At 38.5% G+C, this 26,256-nt stretch overlaps 3 protein-coding genes across 9 annotated transcripts in view; 2 read left to right on the top strand and 1 right to left on the bottom strand.

The window, feature by feature from the left end:
• The window catches only part of LOC146485130 (uncharacterized), a 38,193-nt gene extending 24,843 nt beyond the window's left edge, over window positions 1-13,350 (top strand). For 5 of the 7 annotated variants that reach the window (XM_085104095.1, XM_085104091.1, XM_085104093.1 and 2 more), the window contains 3 exons: window positions 8,064-8,090; window positions 10,698-10,871; window positions 11,539-13,350. In XM_085104095.1, the coding sequence (XP_084960221.1) occupies window positions 10,707-10,871; window positions 11,539-12,348 (975 nt within the window). In that variant the 5' untranslated portion in view covers window positions 8,064-8,090; window positions 10,698-10,706 and the 3' untranslated portion in view covers window positions 12,349-13,350. Of the gene's footprint in view, window positions 1-7,714; window positions 7,842-8,063; window positions 8,091-9,512; window positions 9,603-10,697; window positions 10,872-11,538 lie in introns of those variants that run through there. The other 2 variants (XM_085104092.1, XM_085104090.1) reach the window with 2 other exon arrangements.
• Window positions 1,872-16,459, bottom strand: LOC146485129 (uncharacterized). Its single transcript, XM_085104100.1, has 3 exons — window positions 15,658-16,459; window positions 5,343-5,383; window positions 1,872-3,090 (listed from the first exon to the last, which is right to left on the bottom strand). The coding sequence occupies exon 3, from the start codon at window positions 3,052-3,054 to the stop codon at window positions 2,503-2,505; it is 552 nt and encodes a 183-aa protein (XP_084960226.1). The 5' UTR covers window positions 3,055-3,090; window positions 5,343-5,383; window positions 15,658-16,459; the 3' UTR covers window positions 1,872-2,502.
• Window positions 16,460-23,362: 6,903 nt separating this feature from the next.
• LOC146485128 (uncharacterized) lies at window positions 23,363-24,444 on the top strand. The gene has a single exon (XM_085104099.1). It carries the CDS (start codon window positions 23,457-23,459, stop codon window positions 24,033-24,035), a length of 579 nt encoding a protein of 192 aa, XP_084960225.1. The 5' UTR covers window positions 23,363-23,456; the 3' UTR covers window positions 24,036-24,444.
• The last annotated feature ends 1,812 nt before the right edge of the window (window positions 24,445-26,256 follow it).

Below are 26,256 nucleotides of genomic sequence, written 5' to 3'. Positions count from 1 at the left end.
ATAGATGCAAACCATTTTTCTGTACCGCGTTCTTGGTGAACTTCATTTAAGTATCAGTACAGCATTTATGCTGATCAAAATAAACCTAGCTAAGGGACATTTGGGTCAAACTCAAACCAAGGCAGATTATTTATCTGTCTCGCTATCGATTTTTTGTCTTGAGATGACGTTCAGTGTTCGACTGGCATCGATTGGAATACCTCTCATTCACTTTGGGTGCGGTAACAACCCTTAACCGCTCTGTCATTATATTAATGTTATGCAAAAATCCATTCACCTATCACAAAAAGCTTTGCACCGTTTCAAGCTGATCGCCTTAAACACTACTGGGTTTAGCCGTCTCACTCAACGAATTGATTCCAATCGGTAAGTATTGCGAACTGCACGCATAGTGTAGTCAGATGAATTAGCACCTCGATATTTTCCAATGAAACAAAGTTAACAGTTGCCGACGTTTTGCCAACCCAATTCTTTTGATCTAACACCGCTGCGACATTAGCTGATCCTCGAAAACGTTCATGCATGGCTTCGGAATTTATACTTTTTTGTACTTTGCTAATATAGCTCCCCAAGGAACATCAAACTTTATTTCTGTAACTGAACGTTACAAGGCGGATTTTACAAATATTCTGCAAATTTGACGCGAATTTGTCTTTTGGTGGTACGTTCAGTGGAGGTTAAAACATTCCAATCAACGACATCGCCCTGGCGAAGGTCAGTCGTAGAAAATAATGCTCTCTTTCTGTCTAACATAACCAAGAATGTATCCTTCGTCAAAATTCATACTTGTCCGCTGACATTAAACCAGTTTACTAAGCAGTGCAAAAACTACGCAAAATTAAACTCAAAGGCAAGGCAAACAACTGAAACTGGATACAGATACAATGGAAATCAGTTTGCAGGTCTAGACTGGCATTATCGCTAGCTTAAGTCTTATGCTTCACTACAAGTATGTTGCTAGTTCGCGTTCGGATTCTTCCATAATTCTGTCGGGTTTTCAAAACAATACTCTTTCAAGTGAAGCAGGAGAAAATTACAAAACAGAAAGCCGGAATATAACTAGCAAGCCACCATACAGAGGTTTTACAACAGAATCTTTTATTGTTCATGGTGAGTGATGAGCCCCACCAAGATCGTCCTCCCTCCACGTTTTTTCGACTTCCTTTGGTACTAGCATGTTGAGTCATCACAAAGACGAGCTGCGCTGAAATTTTTTCCCTCAAGGAAAATTATGCTCACTAGGATATCGTCACGAGACCTAAAGAATTTGACCAAACCTTAATTATCCTTAATGATACATTAATAGCTTTTCTTCTTGTTGTCTTCCTGTCTTTAACTTTTTTGCCTTTCTTGTGCATATAAAGAATGTTTCGTTTGTCCTTTTAAAGTGTATGCTACGCCTTTATTTCCAAACAGCACTCTTACACTGGACCAAAACAATTTAGAAATTCGCTTGCAAAACATTGAAAACCAAAGGGAACCGCAGACATGATATCCATTGACCTGATTTGCTGCGCCTTGGAGTTTCGGATCTAAAGACGAGTGAATTCAGAGCGAAATACATTTTTTGCAAAAATTATTCCTGTGAGTGTTTTTACTTTGCATTCTATCATGAAATAAAAAATATTTGTCAGCCATGTCATGCATGTCTTTGACACACTGGATCCGGCGGAAGGAGTAAACGTGTTATTTAGACGGCTTGCAGAAATAAACCGACATGTAACTTCATTACGTTTACCATCATGATTCTAAGGGCATTTAACTGGAATCCTCCCTAGGCTAAGACAAACTTCAAAGTATCTGAAACTACTACGCAATCTTCAGATTGGTCTCTTCGGCCACAGGAAGGCCAAAGTCATGAAAATTGCTGCTGGAAGTTAGATTAAAGTTTATTCAACTTTAACTCTTTCTAGAAACACTGTAACGACAGTGTTAGAGTAAGAAGACAGTAATGGATAAGATGGACATGAACGTTTTCGCGTGATAAAGCAAACCATAAAGCTGGTCTGTTAAGCTGGATCTCCTCAAATAAGCTTCGAAACAGTATAAAATCCTTAAACTGTTCTGTGTCGTTGGACGGTAAGACCATCTAGGTTTCTAAGCAAATGAAACACACCGAGATTTTTATATTGCATACAGATACTTTTATACTGTACAGGGTTGTCAAATTTTACCTCAAAGGAGGGGTATGAATAATTTTAACCGCTAGCTAAATACTCGCTAACTAAAACAGTTGACGGGAGTAAAATTCGCGTTTAAGAATGTTGGAATCACTGACTCAAAAGGAATAATCATATGGTAGAAAGCTGTGCTAAAAAACCTTGAGAATGATTGAAACCGTTAATGGCGCCAGTGAAAGTTTTTAAAATTAGACAATGGGTGTGTACGAATCAAACAATTATTTCTTATTAATTACTCATAAGTCATAGCTTCATCCAGAAAATAATTGGACTTTCCAATTTTTAGTTCATATTTCCCATAATGATAGTTCATGTCTTTCAATCAGCTGTTATCTGAGAAATTCTGTTCACTTAACCACCTTAATAAAATGTCGCGTTTGGTCTTATCTGCTTGGTATTCGTTCTCCTCTTTTTGTACGTGCTCTTTGAACATTCTTCTATGTTCGTTATAGCGCAGTACTGCAAATCTTCCTGATTTAATGTCGCTTCTGCTACTTGAAGTTTCCTTCTCTTCTGTAGGGCTCTTCTTTTGTTGAAGTTCATGATCAAGGGGAGCATTTGATGGCGCTAAATCCTTTCCTAATTTTGGGAGTTGCAAAGTCTTTTCATGCTGAATGTCAACTTCCCGCCCACTTTCGAGATCGACAAGTTGTGCCGCAATAAGGTTTCCCTCCGATCGCGATCTTAGGTTTAGTGCTGGAGTTTTGAGTCGTGCTCTTGTTGTCGTTGGACTACTCTTGCTTCCCTCGCCTCGTCTAAAGCGTGGCTTGCGAAGATACTCCTGTGATTTTGTGTGATGATCATGCAGGTCAATGCCCTTCGTTTGTACCTCCGCGCCTCTTGCAGGCTTGAGTTGCACTTTCTTTCGTTGCATGTCCTTCGTTGCTTTTTCCTATTTTCTCAGCTTGCTCTGAAGTGAAAAGAGAACAGAAAATTCTTGAGAATGATGTATTATTCTAGAAAGTTCTAGAAAGTGACACAGGCATACTCGAGAAAAAAGAAATCCGAGTGCTCCTATCAGAAGTCAAGCCTAAGACCTTCCGGCCGATTGCTAGTTCGGATGCTCTACCACTGAACAACAGGAGACTCGTGGGAGCTAAGGCCATTAAAATGGCCACAAAAAAACAGGAAATTCTTGTTACCGAGTAACATAGAATAAATAAAAACAAAGTACACAGTGACACGGAATTCCTGAGAGCTATCATGATCTACATGTATTCAGTTACCATTTTCTTAAATGTACTTTGCGAAGCGCCTGCAAGCAGCGGGCAACAGGAATAATACATGAACGAGAATAATTTACGCGCTAAAATATATAATTTCGCTTCAAAAGTCAACTTGGACACGAGAAAAAACATTTATATCCAAACACACCCAGTACTATTGTATTCAATATTCACGCTTTACTGATTGCTAAACAAGTTTGCGGATGATTGTCAAAATATTTCCGACAGTTTATCCGGTTTCCGGCGAAGATTTCACAAATGTCGCCCGAAGTCATGCGAGCGTTTTCGATAATTTTTCGAAGTTTGTTGAGAGTGATAATTTCGGACAGTTTATCAGGTTTCCGGCGAAGATTTTACAAATGTCGCCCGAAGTCAAGCGAGCGTTTTCGATAATTTTTCGAAGTTTGTTGAGCGTGATTTTTTGACTTCATTCATCGTGCATTAAGGCGTCTTCAGGAGTCAATTCTGGATCCATTTTAAACGGAAAAATGTGACCCAATAAACGAACCTCTTAAAATTAATTACTCTACAAGTCACAACAACCGTAAAAACACACAATGAACCAATCAGAGCTCGAAGCAAATACACGCAAAAGCCGTCAAGCGCTGGAAAATTAATACGTGCAAGCAAGTCACGATTGGAGTTTGTGTGTGCTGCCTAATCCGCTGATAAAAATGGCGCGAAATCTTTCTTCCAATGCCATTGCGTGGTTAAGCAAAACCAAAGCAAAAAACATGAAGGAAACACGTTACTTTAGAGATTCAAACAAGACTGCTACAATATGCAAATAAAAAAATATCAGGCCGGAAATTTTTCGCTTTACTGCTCAGTTCATAATATCATGAAACTTAATATCGCCTCAACACGTGACTTAGCTGACTGACATATGGATTATTATTACACACACGACAAGATTACCATGCAGCATTTCTTAATTTGCATGTGCTAAGTCGGAAGCCAGTATTGGTCTGAACGTTTCCCTTATTGTTACTCAGTAGCGCAATTGTTAGGCACCCTCGTAGGAAAGTCTGCACTTACCACGGAAGTAACTGACAAATCTGAACATACGAGCCCAAATGTTTGACCCTGTCTAATTTTAAACCACCAAATTTAGATTGGACTAAAATCTTTTTCGAGATTAGTTGACGTAAGTAAGTGCTTTTCCATTGTACAACTGAATGGTCTGGCAACGCTTATCAGCAATACCCCAGTGAAGTATACATACCAGGGATGAATAATGAGTAGCTTGATATTTGTCGTTATTTTTAACAGTTTCAAGTGTTATTTAGCACCCGCAAATGATGGTGTACAAAGTAAATGAAACCTTGACATACTCAGAAAAAGTACTGAGACTGTTAACCATAAGCGACAACTATTCTAGAACTAACGTTAAATATAACTAAATGATCTGGTATAATTGTAAACTGACTACATGATATCACGGATATCAGTGTAGCCGGCCAAAGGTGTCTTATGATTTTGACAAAGAATTCTGCCTTGAACAAATACCAAACATTTCATGCACTCATGCGCTCTTACTGGAATCAGCTTTGGCTAAAATGTCACTAAGGCTGCGGTTTCCAATATACATTAGAGGATAGCGTTAGAAATAACTAGAAGAGTTACTAAAAAAAGCCATTTGTAATTCGCACCGTATCATAATTTTCGCTGTAATAACAAACAGTGTATTCGACAACAAGATAAAACCTTTAACGAGCTGCATACAATATGTTCAATCGTTTGCTACTTAGCTAGACTTGTGATATAAGTGATACTGTTTGTATATATTGTCCTGACTCGGTTATCAGAGTTCACTAAGGCTAAAATCGTTCTGTTTAAAAGACCAAAATTGTGAAATGTCACTTTCAGGTATAATCTTTTTATGAATGAAAATTATGCTTAAAAGAAGACTAAATGTATATAAACCAAAGCAAACCTTGTCAGATTCAGCGGGGTTCACGAGTTCATACTCCAAACCTGTGAAGAAGAGTGCAATTTTCGTAAATCAATTTTATGCTTTTACATTATATGGATGACGTAAGTGAACTCTTAGCTGACTCACTGTAATTAAATATTATCCATAAAAGAATCACTGCGTCGTGAAAGAATGATTTTCTCCTATATTGAACCGCAATTTCTTCCCGATATCACTCGATACACTGATTGAAAGATTATTTTCAACCTATTTTAAGTGAGTCAATGCGTTCATGGTCTAGGGACGTCCACAAAAAACAAACGAAAGGAAAATATACTCTGAACAAACGGATCCCAAACCTTGATGAACATCCGCCTTGACTACACTGATACGTGTTCTTTTAAGCTTATCAATTATCCTGTTCTTGTTCGACTTGTGTCACAGAGACGCCAAATTCGAAAGTTAATTGGGTTAATGTTAATTACCTGAGTCATCGCACGTTTTTATGCAATAAACATAAACCTTAAGTAAAAATCTCCACACTTAACTCCAACTTGCTTCCTTCCTGTAGCATTTCCTAACAAGAGAGTGTTAAATCTGTTGGAGGTATAAATTTGACGGTTTCCCGTTACAAATTCCGGCTTAAAGGATGAGAAGTTCAACTTGTGCGATGTCTAGCTAACAATTCACTGGCGTTTGGACGAAAAAGTTACCCTCACTGGCATCATTTAGCAGTAAACAATAACTTCATTTATTGGTCGAAAATGTAGATCTTACTGGGCCTTTTACAGGTTACGTTTCCGTTACCGTAAAATACCATCTTTTAAAACCCCTCAACAGTTCAAAAGGACGTTCTAGGTTGAAACCTTATCGTTTCACATAATCGTGTGGATTCACATATCAAGATGGTCCATGATATTTTTTTAGTTTCGGATTGCCGGGAAACTAATTTGTTAATCTTTTAGTTGTGGTACTTAGGTTTCTTTTCTCTAATAGGATAAGATGCAAAGTAAAAAAGTAAAAGTGCGTTTCTCAGACGTCCCTTGAAATACAGTAACGCGAAATGTCTTAGTGTAAGACGCCAACCACGTTGTGGGAGTGGTTGTTATGTGTTCAACTTTAAGGCATTTTAGACACAGTCAGATGTTTTACATAACGAGTTTTAGACTGTTTTCTTTACGGTTTAATACGACTTTGTCTAATAGAAGCTGTAAGATAATATTTGTGCATGCGGTCTATCGTTTGGAAAAGGTTAAATAGTCAGTACAATCAAATAAAACCCCTTTCCACAAAAATGAAAAAAAAAAAAAACTATCGTTATTTATGGAAAACACGTTTTTTTTTTTTTTGCAAAGTATTGTGATCACGACCCGGAGAGTACGTTAAGTTTTATCGCTTTGGACTTTGGTTCCTGGCAGTGAATGGGGTTAAACACGTAATTTGCTCAATGATTTTAAATTAATTGTCTTATAAATTAGAATCTCAATTGTTTATTATTATTTATTTAGCGGTTCCCCATGCCTCGTGCCTCATACCACTGCTTCTCAAACGGCTAACATTCTTTCCAAGAAACAAGAAATAAAAATATTGTTATTAGCCTAACACAGTTATCAATAGCAGATAAGGCTTAAATAAGTCTCACGAAACGGGCAAGAATTTTTTGACCAGATTTACCCTTGTTGCAATTTATTTTGAATATTTGCTTTTACCAGCTAAACTTTTCACAATCACTTTTCCTTGGTAATGAACCATGTTATTACAGAAAAAACACTATAGAACTTTAGTTTTCCCGTCGTTTTGCTCAGAAAAAAAGACCCAGTGACTTTGCGTAGTCACCATCTTGAAGATACAAACCGACCCAAGCAGTTATTTCTTCGAATAACACTTTAGGAGTCTCTTTTCATCTGCACGGTTCATTATTGAAGAAAGGCGATAAGTTGATGTTTGCGTTTTTGTTGAAGAAAAGTACCCACAAATGAAGCTATATATTCCTCGAACTGGGGAGTTGGGGGCGGGGGAGTGCAGTATTTTGCAAGGAAAATGCGGGAAGAAATACTCTACAACTTTTTTTCGTGCAAAACGTACAGGAAAGAAAGATAATAATCAATTTTATCACAGAAAAAAACAGTTCTTCAGAATTGTTACAGATAAACAGCACTTAAAAGCATTTTCATTTAGTATGAAGTTCTGGCAGTTTTCCCAAATGAAGTGCTTGCACGTGCGCCCACATGTAGACCTTTCTTGAACATTTCGTTATCAATGGTGAAATCGAAAAGGTTCATTCTTCTGTCTAGACTGTCTAAGTGCAGCGATTAGTTATTTCTCGTGTACGTAGTAAAAACATTCCTGTAATTTTTGCCTAAAAGGATAAAACATAAAATTACACCGCCTTCAATTTATCATCATTATAAGGCTTTATTTAAGACGAACGAATTGGGCAACATTCACGTGGGAATTTGGAAATCATTCGAGAATTTGTAGTTCTGGTCACAAAATTTTTTATTCACTCAAAACCTGAAGGTATTTTACACTTTTAAACTTCCAACTTTGGAAACATTTTTATCATAAACTGTATCGCATGCATCTGCTGCTTCTAAATTAAGCAAGGCATTGTATATCATTGTATATAAACATGCTATTCAAACAAAGCAACAATAGATCTGCAGAGTCTTGTAGTTCTTTGCATCAATCCACTGTTTAGCTCTGAGAATTAAAACTAATCCGACTTTTTCTATTTTGCAGGACTTGAAAAACCACGAAACATAAAAGGTAAGATTCAAAAACGTTTATTTTCAATAACGAATACAGAACAAGAGAAACTTCAAAAGGCAGCATGGCCCGACAGATCGTCTTGTTTAACTTCCACAATTATATTGGTTTCTCTCTAAGTTTACTGTAAATCTTAGAAAACAAATAACAATTTTCACAACGTGAGCTCATTTTACTTTACCCTTGGGAGACTGTTCCACACATTAAAGCTATCTGAGCACTGATATTGCGGTAAATTAACAGAGCCTCTGCAAGGAAGTTATCTCGTATCTTTGCTACAAGCCAAAACGATTGAGGTCAGGTCAGGATATTTTATACTTTATTGCCAGGCGTATGTTAATTCCTTTTGTTTCAAATTACCTGCTGCAAATCGACATACATAAAAGCCTACAAGTTACAAGTAACTACTTTTCTATAGTTCACTGGAACTCACAGCCCGCTTCTATCAGTACCAACTACAGGGATTTTAATTGGCCTATTTTCTTCATGAAAGTGTGTAAACCTGATATTTACTTCGGAATCAACTCTTGCTTCATTAATTGTGTATACTACGAATTGCGATTATTTTGATGAAACATTTAAATGTGACAGTTTTAATCATGCCGTGCAAGGGGGTTCTAACTTTATTGAACGGCCTGTCATATCATTTATTAAATTGTGCTGTTTGTTTCTCAATGCTATGGCGTTGCTATTTCTTTATTGGAACTTGACGCCTGTCAGGTATTGGGAGTGAATGCGTTACCGGCCAAGAGCCACTTTAGAAGTTCAATAATTGTGTGCGAATCGTTATGCTGACTAACCATAGAAGTCTTCATAATTTAAGTACGGCTTTCCTTACGATCACTGCTCAGCAGGAAATTGCTCTTTAAATTAGATTCTTTATACAAACAAAACTTTCATTACAGCAAAAATAGTTCAAGTTTGTCTTTGTTGCTTATACGGTGATCAATCATTGTTAAGACACAACAAAAAATAATATTGAACACAGCACAGCTTTTATGCTAGGCAATATGGCAGCAACGGGTTCAATTTTAATTTTTTTATACTTGGCGTTGTAAGCGGATTACTAATTTATCAAATTTTTACGTCACCGTTAACGACAGCTGTAATAGAGAAACGAGAAAAGGGTCAGAAAAGTTAATACCGCAATTTGTAAGCGCTCTATTTACTTTTGGAATAATCCGTTTGACTTCACACCCCGAATAAAGGTGACAAAGCTTTAACAAAGTTTCCGAATATCAATAATCCATAATCTTAAAACCTTGAATGTCTAAATAAACATCCAATGAATGCCTACAGGGTTAGGATTTATTGGATAATTTTCGTTTGGGTTTTAACTTGACATAACTCTCTCTTCACGATACATTAAACCGGAATCCAATTGAACTCAATGTATTGACTTCAAATTTTTGCACGTACTAGGTCAGTCTTCAAATAACCGTCTTGGTTCAGTAAAAAATTTCAAGCATACGCCGTGCTTATTCGTATTCGATTGGTAACGTGATTTGAGTGGTAAGTTCATAATCATGTGTACCTTTTTTCCTGGAGTCCTTCTTTTTGTAAGTCTGACCAAGTGTACGCTATGTACGTCTATGTCAGTTTGTTAATATTCAGGTTCAAAAGCTGTCGCGATTTTTTTTCTTGTAGTGCTGTTCTTTAGAGTGATTCTAAGATAAAATCCCTAAAGTGTGACTACTACTACTAATGAAGTGTCATCATATAACTGATGAAAGTTATTGAGCAGTGCTTTACTTTGGTGGAGTGATTAAGGTTTTACAAAGGCCCCTCAAACGTTAAATTTGTGTTAGAAATCTCGAAGGGAAATTATTTAAGCGATATATGCTTATAATCTCAAACAATAGCAGGTAAACGCAAAATCAGGCGCCGCAATTCCATAATCACTGACGTTCGCAACCGATCACAGTTTGCGATCTTCTGGCGCGATTGTCTACGAATTGCCCCCGCGCGATCACTTGGAAACCAAAATATTTTGATCGTGGGATCAAAACAGTCATACCATAGTAGTTTATATTCGAACAAGTCCACTATCCAGGGTATGCATGCAGGGAGAACTATATCACTTTCTTTTGCAATCATGTAGAAACACACTTTACTTGCGATAGTGCAAGCGAACAATATCCACGATCCTACCATCCTTTGATTAAATGGTAACCCCGGAAACGGGGACACATCGCTTGAGGAAGCATTTGTGAATCTCAATACTTTGCTAGCAGTCTCGACGTTTGGAGGTAGAGCAAAATATTTTGCTTAAGCAAAAGAAAACAATTGAAATTTGAAATTTCCAGAAACGTTTTGCTTTCGCAATAAGTATCAAGAGTACGCGTATAGGAAGCAGCATTTTGGGAAAGTAATGTTTCGGAAGTAAAGTGTTTCCTTGTTTGATGGAGCCTTTAGAAGTTACGTCTGGGGCAAAATGGCGAAGAACGGTCCAAATTAACATGAAACTACCAATCAGTGAAGGAAATAAATGTGAACCGGCATCCTGTAGGGTCAGAGCAAAAACATTTGCACCTTAACTCCTATCATGCACTCTTTTCCCAGAACAAACTTTAAAAAATAGTGAATTTAAACATTTCCGTTGTACAGGTATTCAAGATGACTGACGAGGACGATACAAAGTTCACTAAGTTGTTCGTAGGAGGCATTCCTTATCACACTGATGATGAAACAATGAAACAGTACTTCATGCAGTTTGATGACATAGTTGAAGCGGCGATCATCCGTGAGAAAAGCAGTCAGAGATCCAAAGGATACGGATTTGTAAGTTATTGAATTCAGCCTTTCATCACTAATTTCCTATCATCCCAAACGCGATTGTCATCTAATCAGTTTTTCCTTATAACACCAAAGATTAAGAATTCAGAAAAAAAGCCCAATCATCGTCAATTCAGCGAGATTCGTCATCAGTTGAAAGTGTTCTTTTGAAACACCAAATTGTGTTTCAGATCGGTTCTTCATGATCAACAGCTAGCTCTCACTCCCTCTTTCCGCTTACATTTGAGTGATGATACAAGGTATATTGGATTCAGTCCATTAAAACTGGTGATCATAATATAATACAATTAGTAGTAGGCGCTTGTTAGACTGAAGGCAAAGATGCCATCTACTGAGCCGATCAAAATACGTGCAAGATAAAGCCATCATCTCCTGATAGGATCATGGTCATGCGGGAGTCAGTATTCAGCATCTGTGGCATACAAACTTCCATACGGTTTTGTACTATAACAGGTCTTAGAGTGCAGGATCTCATTGTGACATTGTCGCCGGAGGGCAAACGGCAATGGATAAGCATTACATTCAGGTAGAATAGCTATGTTCTGGAAATTGATTTCACGCTGGAACATGGCTCCATGGTTAACGTCCCACCAATCCCTAAACATTTTGACGGATATTTCTCGTTTCTTATTTTTGCTCCTTCTGTCTTAAGGTTACCATGGCTACAAAGGAAGGAGCGGAAAGAGCCTGTATAAACAAAAGGCCAATAATTGATGGAAGGCGCGCCAATGTGGACCTCGCGTACATTGGTGCAAAGCCAAAGACCCCAAAAGAGTTACCTCAACAAGAAAGTACAATTGATGCAAAATGCCCCAGTGTCCCGCCTTCTCCGACAAGTTCTGAGCAAAGTTTCAGCATGGTGAATTCAACAGAATGGGATGTTGAAGAACAGCGCATTTCTCCAAGTTTCCGCGGAAATTTCGCGTACGATTCAGTCCATTCAGTTCATGCTGCCTCATCTCAAGCGATGATAATCTCACCAGCAGTTGGCCTGAAGCCTGCGACTGTCGGAGGCATACAGACCGTCAGTCCTGCTTTGCCACCAACAAACACCATGGACTACTACCCGAGAACCATCCAGCAATATTCATCACCAGGCTGCAACACAGCCTCATTTGGCCCAAACTTCCTGAATCACCAAGGGTCTGTTAACCTTGTGACCTACATGCCTCACGATGGCCATGTGCCTACTCCACCAGAAGGCCTTGCCATCAATGCCGCACACTGTCAACCACAGTTCTCCCAAGCTTTTACTCATCCAACAAAGATGATACCCACCAGTCCAAGGTATGTCTACACTGTTCCTGTATGGTACGTGGATCAAGGAGCAGTATCCTGTGGTCAAATCAGCTTGAATCAAAGCTATTCTCAAACACCATTGGTATCAGCCGGGCTGAATGTAAATGCCAATTGTGGCATTCAAGCTGGCAAACCGTACCCAATGCCAATAACTTACTATTAACTTCGCATCAGACAAACACATTTTCACTTTGAGCCTTAAATTAACACTAAGATAATTAAGACATTTGTAGACAATAGTAAATGTTGAGAGCTGTTAGTAATATATGTAGATGTCATCTTCAGGCACATAGTGTCGTCCCAATAATATAACAGCATTGTATTTATATGTTACAAGCACACAGACATACACCGTTATAGGATACGACAGCATTTCAAAACAAAACTAGAGTTCCCGAATACGCTCCACAGCGAGTAAAAATATGGCAGCGCGTTAGGCCCCCGACCGTGCATAACGGAAACACTGTATAAAAGCCCCACTTTGATAAAGAACATTACTGTACAAAAAACAATTTATTCAGAACGATAGCTCAGCTTCTGCAGCTAGTTATTTTTCATCGCAGGTTTTACTTTACATGTCTAAAAGATCTGTAAGGTCCTCCTCATCAATACGTGGTCGCATTACCTCATTTTACCGTCATCAAAACCTACAGTTACACAACCAGTTTTCCAAAAAAGGACATACCACAGATGCCTATACGTTTTACTCAAAGCAAATGACCTAATAAGGTACTGGTAACTCATGCACATAGTTTAAGTAGGAGCCTTTCTTAATTTAAAACCATTGTTGCTGCTAAGTTGATAATATAAGTCTAACACAGGCTTATGCTATAGAAATAGTCAGTCAGGGCCGAGTTGTTCAAAGCCCGATTAGCCGACTTATCCTGGGTTAACTATGAACACAACTACTGAATACGTTGTCATCGTAAAATTGTGCTTCGAACAACTCGGCTAAAAGGGTCCGTTTCTCTGGAACTCCCGAAGGGTTTTCGGGCCCGAGAAGGATTTTTTCAAACCTGATTAATTTTCTATCAAGTGATTCAGTGTAGTTTTTCGCGCACACTGGCCCAATGTATTTCCCAGTGTTGTAAAATGTTCAACGTTTAATTTTAATCTTATGCAGTATATTCATTGTTTTGACTTAAAATAAATCAATTAAACAGTTCGTTCACTTTTCTTTTCATTGATGCAAAATAAGGGACCCTTCTAGTTCAAGATCACTCGGTCGCATCCCTCAAAATCTGCAACGCAGCAACTCTCTTCTATAGCACGGTTTGATTTGTTGCTTTCATGAGGACCTGACGAAAGGGAGGGAACCTTCTCAGCCCAATATCAGATGTCCATTTTCGTAACAACCCCCCCCCCCCCCCTTCCCCGCCGCCACTATTGTAAGTCGCAATAACAAACGAACAAACAAACAAGACACAAAAACAAGTCTCCGTTTAAGACAGCTAGAAAGCAAGCAGGCCTCGCTTTCGTTTTGTTGAGATTGCCTCTTAAGAGAATTGTTGTTGTTTTCTAACGGTACCAAACTCCGCACCTCACTGTTTTAAGCATGACTCTAGACCCTAACTCTAATCCTAATCCTAACTGGAAACATCCACCTGTCTAGTGCACATCGAAAACTTTTACAGAAGGAAGGCGCTTCGTTACTGGATGCTCAAGCATGAATTCAGCAATGAATCAACATGAACTGAAGGCAAAGATCTACAGCAGGTGACAAGCGCCAAAGAACGAGTGTTAACGAAGAAACTGATTGATTTGGCTTTAAAATATAAACTGGCACGTCTGTCAGTTACAGTAGCGTGTTTTAATTTTTACTAGTTCAATATCTAAAGTTTTCTCTTTGCGTGCTTTTTCCTCTTTTTTCGTCCTCTTGACTTGCACTTATATTAGTATATTCAATCTTGTAATTTGTGACTGAACCTAAGACAACTCTTCTAAAGTTTTCTCTTTGCGTGCTTTTTCCTCTTTTTTCGTCCTCTTGGCTTGCACTTCAGTATTAGTACATCCAATCTTGTAATTTGTGACTGAACCTAAGTCTTACTAATAAGCCTCGCCAAATAAACAAACAACTAAATTTTTCCAGAACCAATTAATTATGAATTTAAAAACGCCAAACAAAAGAACTTGAAACCGGCGAATCATTAGCCAACTGAATTCGATGTCGTGATCCTTTGTAAAAACGTTGTCAGTGGAATCTGATCGATGTTTGTCTTGGTTGAGGACAAATTGTTTCAATCTTGAGTCTTAATTCGTTCTCTGGCCGCTGTTGTTAGCGTTTTACACTTTCGATCTAAACGATGATCTGATGATCTCTGTTTCCATGGCCGCTTCCTCACATTCAAATAAAAATTGAAAAAGTAGAAATAAAAAAATCTCAACGCAAGGCCATTAAATTCTGTCTACGTTACAGTGGTCGCTGTAGAGAGTTTTCCCTGAAATCTATTTAGGAACAAGGGGGGGGGGGGGGGGAGGGTTAGGGTGGAACTGTACAGACAGACTAACCTTCAGAAGACAATATAACTTCTGTTGTTCATTTTGTTGTCAGTCTCTCAGCAATTCTCAATAGCTTAAAATTTAAAAGAAGCCCAGATGAAAAAGGGCCAAAGTGAAGACGTTTGAATAGCAATGCTTTGTTATAACTGCTTTGATAAAAAGGTGGGCACTTCATGGCTTTTGTGACGTAGCTGCGGACTCAGTAAGTGACGTCATCATAGTCTTGCAACAGATCAAGTGATAAGATGTAGTAATCACGCAGGCATCTGTTTTTATGCGCTTTGTCTTTCATTGTACTAAATCGAGCTAAGGAACCCCTAAGACCTAGAATACTATAAATAGTTCCCCATTTCCGCTTCGAATGAGTGCAGCAAAATAAAACTTGACCTTTAACTGTTTCTGCGTTTTGCAATTCATGTGAATATTAATACACTCCTGGACAAAACAACGGGGCTCTTCACTCAAGAGGCACCTTTTGATATTGCTCATGGATTTAAATAGCACAATGTTACGAGTTCTTCCCAATTTTGATATCTTTCCCAAGGCAATAAGCTAATGCTCGTAAAATTGATCTCCCTGGGTTCTGCAAAATCCTGGATTACTGTTCGGATCAGAAGCTAGCCAGTGAACACTGATGTACTGTAATCAGTTTAACGCCAGTCTTTATTTGCCACCTCAACTAAGAATAGCGGGAAATTAAAACGTACGGACAGTGACGAAGTCACTTCAGTGTCAGTTGGCTTTGTTTGAAACTGATTTGTCTTCTATCATTTCCTTCAAAGTTATATAAGAGTCTTCATAGTCGGACTGGCAATGGATCGATGATTTAGTCACTAAGTTAAACTGGAACACCTTTCAGATTGGCGAAAGGTGAAAACTTCGGGTAGTCTCCTCCTTCTTCCTCTAAAATAACTAACAATATTTTGTACCGTTTATACCCGGCATTGATTTGTGTTATTTCTACTTTGCTTACCACGGGTGCATTCCCTAATTTCCCATTATACAAACTGAATAACTGTTTTTCTCTTGCGCTGTGAACTACTATGCCGGGAACCTCGTCGAACGTCATATTAAGGATACCAAGGGCTGGTGTACTTTTTTAAACTGGAGTAGACTGTTCTTTGCTCTGATTCCGGCTGTCGGTTAAGCCAGTCTGTATACAACAGCTTATCCGTCCGATTATTCTCAAATCGTCTTCATCAGCAATCGAACACGAAGCATATAAGGATGTCACCTGTGTTTGCTAAAGCGACGAAAAACATACGTAGGTTATTTAGTTAAACTAACTTACGTACTCTTGACTTTTCAAGACACTCTTAGCATACGATTTGTATTTTCAAGCACTTTGAACATGAGCCTCTGGCTTGGGAGATTGCGCAAGCACTCCCCGTGTTACTGACATGTCTCATACGCGTTTTTGGCGGAGTGCAAATAATGTAAAGTGTGCTCGTGCATTTTAATCCGTCGAACTCACAGTATAAATGAGTCAGCATAACGTGTATCAAAATCCGAGTTAAATATTTTTACTTAAAGCGTTTTTTCACATGAAAAACGCACGCCATTAGAAGACAAATAGTCTGCGGTTTTCGTTCGATGAAAGCTAGCCCGACGGATAATGATGACAGTGGCATTCAGTGTTAACTTGACGATAAACGAAATCAATAAATTGACCATGATAACGTGGGTGGTATATCCTTACACTCGAATTATTCCGTCAAGCATAAACAATCATGCAACTAGTCAACGTACGTTTTCTTACTGACCAACATCAGATTCTTTTTAAAATTAATTTGAAATAATCTACTTCCCCAAGCACGTAGCTCGGCTTGGACTCAGGTTTGTTTGTCAGTTTCCAAGAAACGTTTTATGGCCGGAAGTCCAGTTTAAGGATTGCGAAAGGTCCGTGACGTTGGGTGATTACGTGCATCTATTCGGAAATATCTCGAGTACGTAGCACAAGGCTCGAGTGGGTTCGTGTGAAGTTCGTATAGATTCGTACGGAAGTACGAATAGGTTCGTACGCATCGATAGAACACAAAGTTGTACGGTGACGACACTGAAAACACGATTTTAAACTACACAAACGAAGACAGAAACTCGTCTTTATTTAACCAACAAAAATCTGTAAACTTGGAGACAGTCATTGTAATCTTACAACCTCTGGAATCCCGAGTCTTATTTAGAAAAACGTAGTTTGACGTCATTTCCCTGGCCGTATGGAAGCTGTAAAATATCATGCGACAAAAATAACGCTTGAACAGCCAAGCATGAGAAAAATACTGTCGATGAATTTTGGAGGGGTTGTAACCTTTAACCGTTTTATTATTTGAGTTACTGACTGAAGCAAATGTGATTCAAAAGTGTTGACGTTAATCCCTATTAGTATTGCAACTAAGAATAATGCTGTCGAGCTTCGCACAGGAGGATTTTTTTCTCCCATGCTGATTGGAGTTGTCTGAAATCAGAAAGTCAAATTTTGGATATTTTTGGTTAAATTTTAAATTGGGTGCTATCAGGAGTAAAGAAAAGAAAGTGCACTATCAAATTACTGGCAGAAAAGATCGTGGAAATTAAATCTTGCTACTTTAATCGTATCCAAATATTTTTCTTTCAAAATATTTTGCTCAGGGCGCTTGTTTAGCTAAAGCTATTATTTTTTTAATTATCCCATTCTTTTAAAGTTTGTCTTGATTGCTTTTGACTACAGTACATAAATCTTAAATCTTTCTCTTATAAGAAATTAAGCAATTAAGTAAATCGTCATGGATTAGGACTGTGCAACACTATAAACAGTACCCTGTATGTAGTAATGTAGTGTAGAAAGGTTTCAACTTTATTAGAGATTGTTAGATTGGAACGCTTCTAACTTTCTCTGCCTATGAATCAGTGGAATTTACCTTGCATGAATTACAAAGCCAAATTCTTTTCAGTTAAAAAATATATCTTTGCGTTCGTTTAGCCAACGAAAACACCAAAAAAATGTTCTCAGACGGTATGCTAATAGGTTTTTGTTGACGCAAATGTTCAACTGATTCGTAGTTACACATGGATGGAAATTTAATGTCTTGTTATCAGATCAAACTGTGAATGCGACGTTTACTTAAAATTTTAATAACAAATATAAACAAAACAAAAACAATTGAAGGATTCCTAAACTAAAACATTTTCTGTCTAGGAATGCCTCTTCTCGGTCTTTCGAACCTAACTATTTTAAGAAATTACAAATTTTGCTCTGCGCAGAATTGCATGCACGCCTTGCGGCTGGGTGGAACTGCACCGTGACACAAGCTTATGACGTCAGAATTGTGACGTTGGTAACTGTACTATAGTTCCGGTTTTATTGTTTAAATGCAAAGGGAGCTCTTGTACATACCACTGCAAATATTGTTTGCACGAAAAGCTCGCAGGTTTAAACAGTCACGGAGAAATGTCACCAAAGGTTATCTAAACGTTACCCGTTGTAAACACAAGCTACAGAATTTGAAAATGAATGAAGCCAAACGGAGAGCTGCGACCAAGTACTTTGAACAAGAAATTTGGAACAACATCCCCATACAGAATTCTTTCCAAGACCGCCTTTTGAATCTAAAATACCACAAACTTGGTAAGGATGAGAGCGTTGTTGTAAGACTTGCTCGGAATCCAATCCTCTAAGAGGATTGGATTCCGAGCAGTTGCTCATGTCGAGGAGAAGCAAAAAGCTTCGAGAGCTGATGAATTCTGCTGAAACTTGTAAAAGAAGCGATCACAGTAAGGTAAAGTGTCCGAGTCAGCTAGCCACAACTCATCACCTTCCAACCTTACCACCGTGTAATCGTCCTTTGACAACTGGCCAAATGATTTATCTTGAGTTACCTGCAGATTTATCCGCTGATCGCCGTTCTCGCTCGCATTCAGCCCTCAATGCGGAAACAAAACAAACAAGACAAGAGGGCATCTATTTGCCTGCAATGCCTTGCGCTGAAAAACCTCGTCGGAGCTCGCATTCAGCTTGTTCGGCGATAAATGCCAGCTTATCGGACAGTGAAATAAACAAGCAAAGAACTAGAAAAACGTCATGGATACGGCCATCGATTCAACTACATCAACGGGATGAATTGCCAACTGGTAAATAATTTTGATCCAAGATCGAGCCCATGACGCAAGATTAATTTGGCAACGGGTTCAAAGGCAATCAGTCAAGCATCTAACTATGTAATGAAACATCCTTGGTGCGCGACATACCAATCACTAAATGTTGAAGCTGAGCACAGAAGGCCTCTGAAAGCAGTGTAATGTAAAGATCAACAATGAAGTGTGAAATACAAGGACTGCTTTATTCTTGAAGAGTGTAATATCGAGGAAGTATTTTAGGAGTTTGACTAGCTGCGCTGACGTCATTCCTGATTTTGATCAAAATAAAATGAGATCGTAGTTTCGTGATGAAAAACGCAGTAAGCTGTGGCCTTTTTCCAGTTCTTATTACAGTAAAAGATAAATGAAAAGGATTGACGTTATCAGTCAAAACATTAATTAATTAGTTTAATTAACGTCTATATTTCCCTTGCAATTTATGTATTTATTTGCATTTTTACTATTACAGTCTATGTAAATAATTGTCCAATGCAATAAACAAAAAAGCATTACATTTATGTATCATCAGACTGTTTAACTGTTTATTGAAATGCCTGTATCGGTGTACTAACAATTTGGGATTCAACTTTAAATTGTCTTAAGCAAATTGACAATTTGAAACTTGTTACTGATCCAGTATTTTAGAACTGTGTTTATGGCTCGATTTCCCTGCCCCAACGGTTTTCTTTCATGACATGGAAATTTTGCTTTCATCTCAGGACGGCTTGTGTGCTTTCGATTTCTTCAAGGTTTCTTATCTTATATAAATGTTTCTTATCTTATCTTGTTCGATCTAAAAATACAAACCAGTTACATTCGCAGTAAGTGAAAATGCTTTTATTTGATGCTAAAATAAGAAGGAAGTCGAGAGATATTTTGAGTTGAGTTGAGTACTATTTTTGTTAGTTGTGTTATTGGTGAGTTAGTCACGCTCGGTGGATAGTTAATCACAAATTCTAGATCAGAAACAACAGCAAAGGCGTGGCTGATAGATTAGTGCTTTGAATTAACTTTCACAAGTTAAACCTGGTGCCACGCAATCTGTTTGAGGCTTTCGGACCCGACTTTTGGCAGTTTTGACTCCAAATTATCACGGCTCCAGATACTGGCTCAATCCAAATCTAGATCAAAACAGTCTTCCATAACACGTTTAATATGCACGTTCTTTGGGCGAAAATCGTCGTAATTTTATTTCCATTCTTGTTGCAAGGTATTCAGGGTAGACTTCAAGCCAAGCTCCTCAACAGGTGGCAAGCTTCTCCGACATCAAACACATCCTGGCGGGGAAAAGGTAGCCTGCGAGCAAACTCTTTGTTAGGTCAGCCGCGAGAGGATTGTCCTCCAGACCGTGGGCCCCCGCCCCAATCCTCTTGTGGCTCGCAAACAACACAGAGAAACCAACAGACCTAACAGGCAGCTTCCTCGCAGGCTAGAGAAACGGTCGCTCGGCCCACTTACTAAGTTCGGATACTGGGATAAGGATCTGTGTTCCAGCGAGTTGCACGTGTCTATAAAACATAGAAATAAGGAAAACTAAATGTTAACGAGAACAATTTATACTGTAGGCCATTTTCGAGTTACCTTTCAAGTTCAAATTTAGTACAAACTTTGATTCCAGTTTATTTACTAATCGATAAAAAAAAATTTTGGAAAAAATTCTTATCCCTCAGTTTTTCTTTAACTTTAACTTAAAGTTAGCTTTTACAAACATTTTCAATGGACGAGAATAAAACCTCGGATAACTTTTAATCGTGGATTAGTTTTAAAATCGGCTTAGCTTTCGAACAAACAGGCCTAGGGCACAGTTGGTGAAAAGCTGATTAATGCTAATCCACGATTAAAATTTAACCGAGGTTTTCATCTCTCTCGTTATTACAATGTATAGAGGGAAGGATAGCCTATAAGCCATGAGAAATTAAGATTGCTGGCAAGCAAGGCCGACTTAAAAATCTACTGAGTCATCAGTACAGTAGTTTCAGAACACAAAGCGACTGAAGGCCGCCGTAAACGGAAGCACGACACGTGAGATAAGAAAGAGGGTTTTCTTGTCATTAAATGAAACCGACAAAAGAGTTATACGGTGGGCGTATATTTGATTTATGGACTTCAGAGGCCTCATTTCTAGAAGCTTGCAGTAGTTATTGAAATCTTTTTGGGCATTTCCAGGACCTGTAAGAGGCAGCAGATGTTATCATCAATTCGCCTCGCTATTCGTCACTGATTTGTCATTTTGTCAAGACTTCTGAAACAAGTGGAACTGTGAGTAATCTTGCGCGAGAGAGGGCGCATAAGACCACGAGTGTAAGTACATGTTAAGTACAGTAAGTAAGTACAGTGTAAAAAAAAAACCGATGGAATTTATCGGCAAATCTGAGAGAAGGATTTCTTTAGAGCAATTGACCGTCGGTTATACTTTTGGCCGTTAGCAACAGGCCATAACAGCAAAAGAGACCCACGAAGATCCAGCTGCAAGAGAGACGTCTCTTTTGTAAGTAAGTTACCTGCTGGCTGCAAAAGTTTACGAAAAACTAACGAACGGAATAAGCGAAGCCTGCGCTGCAAATAGAATTAGCAGCCACTAAATCGTCTATAATATTGGCGAGATCGTTGCAACATCCCCCCCTTCCCACAACAAAGTACCAGGATGTGAAAACTCGTCTCTAGTTTTAGCTGCATGCCTCTGGAAAAGACCCTTCCAGAAGAACGAGAAGGGCAAAGCTATCTTTGGGTGTTATCGGATTTGCAAGGACTAACTTTTATCAGTGTTGCGATGAAGGGAAACGTGAAAGTGACTGCCAAACGGTCAAGCGACGAGACCGCTTTAATGTATCATGAGCCATGGCAAGTTAATTACTACTGTTTTACTGAGGTACAAATAATGGTGTGACGGTTCTCTACATATCAGGGACTTTCCAAAACCTGTGGATAAATTAATATATGCTTCATGTCTATTGACCAAAAATTTGCAAATTTCCGTTCTCCAGTATGGAGGCCATCTTGGACAAAGTCACGGATCTCCACTGAGGAGCCCTATAACCCATAAAACTAGCCTCATCTTACAAAGGACATCACAAGGTATCTCAGTAACGAAAAACCGCGCTGTTCAGAATATTGTAATTATGAGACAGCTAGGAAAAAAAACATTGGAGGGGCTGCAACCATTGCCACCACTTGTAGCACTTGGTATTTTCAGTGTCGTGGCAAATTTTTCGCATTGGAACAAAGAGACGGAAAGGCAGTGTTATGTCTTCCCGTGCCTGCGGTTGCGTTTTGTCTCAGTGCATAATAAGTCATCGGCAACCACAGGGAACGAAGACGCAATCTTATCTGAAACTCCATTACTAACTAAATTTATAATTGCGAGATTGTCAAAACTTCACAATAAGCCAACTGTTAAAAGGTTAAGTTTGTGAGAAACAAAAGTCATGACTCCGTTGCAGCAACTCGCGTGCATCCGGAGGTCCAATCTCGTTCCCAGAGCCCGCGTTACCCTTATCCAATTCAGCATTGGACATGCGCACATTCCTTGATTGTGGTTGTCTAATTAAATAACTATGTCATTGAATAATTTGGATAAATATCAGCCGTCTTTTATTTACCTCATGAAAATATACATGGCTGTAAAAATCTGTCTAGAACGTGCGTCGGAAAGTCAATTTACCCGGAAGGAACTGCATATCAGAAAAAGAAGGTTAAATTGGTCTTCATGATGTCGTCAGACTGATAAAAGATGTCATAAAACTTTGGGAAGAAAATTGAATTAATCGTAGCTTCCATTGATTTTTGTCCGCAGTATAGTTGAAAAAAGATAATTGTCTCATTTTTGGCACAAAATCTTCTTCAGCGCCAAGGAAAAGAAATAGATAACAGTCGGATAGACAGCCGCTCTTTCAAATCTGTCACGAGCTATTTTAGCTATAACCGCCCTTGCTGATACACAAGCTATCTTACTAACACGTCTATCGTGTAAGTGCACGTCAAACAACTCCTCTTACGTGGCTGCACCATCCGACCGTGACCAGTATTCTCACGCACAAAATGGAATGGCTAGGCGGTCACGCGTGCGGCAATTCACGCGCCTTCACCTCATAGCGAATAGCAAGCTCACGTGCAACTTGATACTAAACTAAAGGTTATTTGTTTTAATAAAATAAATCAGCTGAAACGCCACTGGTATAGCGCATGCACAAATATTTCCTTTCAGAAGGTAGCCGGTGAGTAGAGCATGCGATGGATTCGAGGTTAAAGGTAGAGTAAGACGCACGTTTTTTTAAAGAAAACCGAACTTTCTCTAACAATGTGTGTGTTAGAGCATGCACTTGCAGTTGTCGCCGAAAGAAAAGCTTCATTGAGCCGTAGCTGGAATTCAACCATTGCATTGAGGTATCGCTTTTAATCTGTTTGGGGTCAATAAAACAATGGTAAAGCAACCCCTTCGCACTGACCCTTATCGTAAGACAAAAGCGTATTTTGAGTGGCACATGCCATTGGAACATCAGTAATTGTTTCTAGTCGTGACTTGTGATACACACGTACACATACACAGACTAAAGTCCGCTTAAAATATTTTTCATTCACCCCCTCCTTCTCAGATAACAGGACCCTGTGTGATATTAACTCGTCCTGCGTATAAGAGTTTTTAGTTCAAAGAAAAACGTTATGAGGAACCATAGACCGTATACACCGGCTCTTTTCGACGATTTTTGCCCGGATATTTCGTCTTCAAGAAGATCAAGTTTGCCGTTATCTCAGCATTTACCTTCGTTGCCTGAGAACTGTGACAGACTGACAAGAGTTATTTCGCCGGTATTTTCGCCATCACAACTGGGAAAAACCGAGATTGTAGAGCTTAGTGGGTCACCTTCCAACCGAAGAAGAATGCAACTGATCAGATCAGCCCTTGAAGGGAGAAGAAAATCTGAAGATGCATCTAAGCTTCCGAACGTGAACAACAGAGAACTAATAGCTGAAGAAAATGTCAGAACTGGTAGTCCAAGGTCAAATCCTCGATTACTGAAACACAATCAGCTTAGACAGACTTTTTCGCATCCGATGATCTCTAAGGCCGAAAGTTTTCCAAGGCTCAACAGCTGGGATTTTCACCCAAGAAAATATCCTGAAGATGGACATTCCGCTGAGATTAGAAGGCATATTCAGCAAGAGGAAATGGACTATGATCTTCTCTCGACGAAAGCAGTTATTTTAGAACGCTTTTTAAACAGTCAAAACGCTGCTTAACTCAGTGTTACCAAACGACGACTTTATTTAGTTCTAATCTATTTGACATGAAGAGAATTTTTATCGTTGAAGCACGCAATTATATTTTTTTATGCTATGTGTGGGTAAACAAACCTTCAAAAAGGGTTTGTTTGTTTCAGGGTAGGCTTTTGTAAATACAGACGCTATTCTTAACTTCAGCTAATGATTTTTCACCCTGGCTTTACCATGCTGGAATATTGGTAAAAGAGATTTTAAAAAAGCGTGTTTTGGGCAGTAATGAACGCCACAGAATTTTGCAAATTTAACAATAAGATGTAAATATTTTGAGAATATTGATAATTGAGAATGAAAATAGTTAAGAATCTCTAAGACAAAATTGATGAAATGACCAGTCTTTTTATTTGAAATAAACGTTTTCAACCTTGTAGCTGTTGACAATGTCTCATGCACAGTTCCTATCAAAGTGAAAATTTTGACGTTTTCCTTTTGTCGTTTGGATTGCCTATTCAGACCAAGCGGGGGACATTACGAAAAACGAAAGAATGAACAAACAGTAGGCAAGCCATCTGACATAGCAATGCCCTCCTTTAAAGTGTTAGGAAAAGAAGGTCTTTTCGGCGGCAGTGTCCAAATCAAGTAACCGATCCGCCAAAACTGCCAGGGTAAAAATTTAAACCCAATCTCCTTTACCTGTGAGATAACAATTTAGTGTCCGTAATAGAGAGTTCGTAAAAAAATTAAGCAGGGGTTGTTCTCAGTAATCAGTTCTTCTCATCAAGATTAGAGTTCACTACTTTACTACCGTATAAAAATTGAGACAATGCCGTCCTACAACAACACGAAAGATAATTTAAAATTCAGGCCTATCTATTGCAGACAACACCGTGTTGAATGGCACAAAATAGAAAAACTCCTCCCAATCTAAAATTAACTTCACACGCGAACACACCACGCAAACTGTTAGCCTAGATTTTTCTTTTATTCTTGTTATTATTTTTTTGTTCTGAAAACGGACAAATCTTTTGGATAAACTGTGCTTAGCGTGTGTCATATGAATTATTTCGATGCCCTCCTTTAAAGTGTTAGGAAAAGAAGGTCTTTTCGGCGGCAGTGTCCAAATCAAGTAACCGATCCGCCAAAACTGCCAGGGTAAAAATTTAAACCCAATCTCCTTTACCTGTGAGATAACAATTTAGTGTCCGTAATAGAGAGTTCGTAAAAAAATAGAAAAACTCCTCCCAATCTAAAATTAACTTCACACGCGAACACACCACGCAAACTGTTAGCCTAGATTTTTCTTTTATTCTTGTTATTATTTTTTTGTTCTGAAAACGGACAAATCTTTTGGATAAACTGTGCTTAGCGTGTGTCATATGAATTATTTCGATGAATGTACTGTTGCACGTTTCGCTGTGTGGTGTGATACGTGCCTGCTTTGTCCTAAGAGACCTAAAGGTCATGATAAACGAATTTTCAAATTAAAGGTTTTGTTTCAATTATTTTATCACAGGAAATATTTTTTCCAAGGTAAATGATTGAGCAGGTTATATGCGGTCCACGACATCTTAAAATTTGTTTAGAAAAATAACGTATTTTAGTTGCAAGAATTGCACTTCACTGAGCAATATGCTCTTCTGGAATCAGTAGAGCTGACCGTGGAGTTGGATCGCTATCACTGAATGTGTTTCTTTGCTTTATCTTTTTGTCGACAATTTGTACTGATGCTAAAGGTTGATAAGCGATAACTTTTCAGTGGAGGTCTTTTTTACAGTTTTCTTCGGGATTCAAGCCTTCAGTCCAAGAAACTAGTGTCCAAATGATTGAAAGACTGTCACCGGGTCCGATTACTCTATATTCTCAAGATGGGTCAGAGGTTTACATTGTAAACTAATAATTAATCCTCTAGAAAGGTCCAAGATTCAATGAAATAAATTGATAACACATTGTCATTTCGTAGGCTGCCGATTTCAAACTAAGATTTGTTGTCTTATAAACCGCCAAAATAATCTACCATTCTGCATTGAAAAAAAAACGACAGATCAAGGCATGTTGAATCACAAAGCCGTTTGCTACAGACTGGTCAGAATTCGCCGGAACCGTCCGTGGGCGTCATCTGTATTGGGGTTCATTGGAGATTAATGCGACTAAGCTGGCTGAGGAACTTATAAAGTCGTAATGACATTTTCGTAGAAATGCTAGTTAACATATATTAAAAGTTAATTTTTTGAAATGTCAGTCT

This window comes from Pavona decussata, unplaced genomic scaffold (assembly GCF_977016875.1).
Source record: "Pavona decussata unplaced genomic scaffold, jaPavDecu1.1 SCAFFOLD_28, whole genome shotgun sequence".
Taxonomy (NCBI): domain Eukaryota; kingdom Metazoa; phylum Cnidaria; class Anthozoa; order Scleractinia; family Agariciidae; genus Pavona; species Pavona decussata.
Note: the sequence above shows the minus strand (reverse complement) of the source record. Positions and strands in the feature narration are given on the sequence as shown.

Bases quoted from the DNA above. Each gene is read 5' to 3' on its own strand.
- LOC146485129 (XM_085104100.1), bottom strand. From the start codon at position 3,054: ATGCAACGAAAGAAAGTGCAACTCAAGCCTGCAAGAGGCGCGGAGGTA.
- LOC146485128 (XM_085104099.1), top strand. From the start codon at position 23,457: ATGAGGAACCATAGACCGTATACACCGGCTCTTTTCGACGATTTTTGC.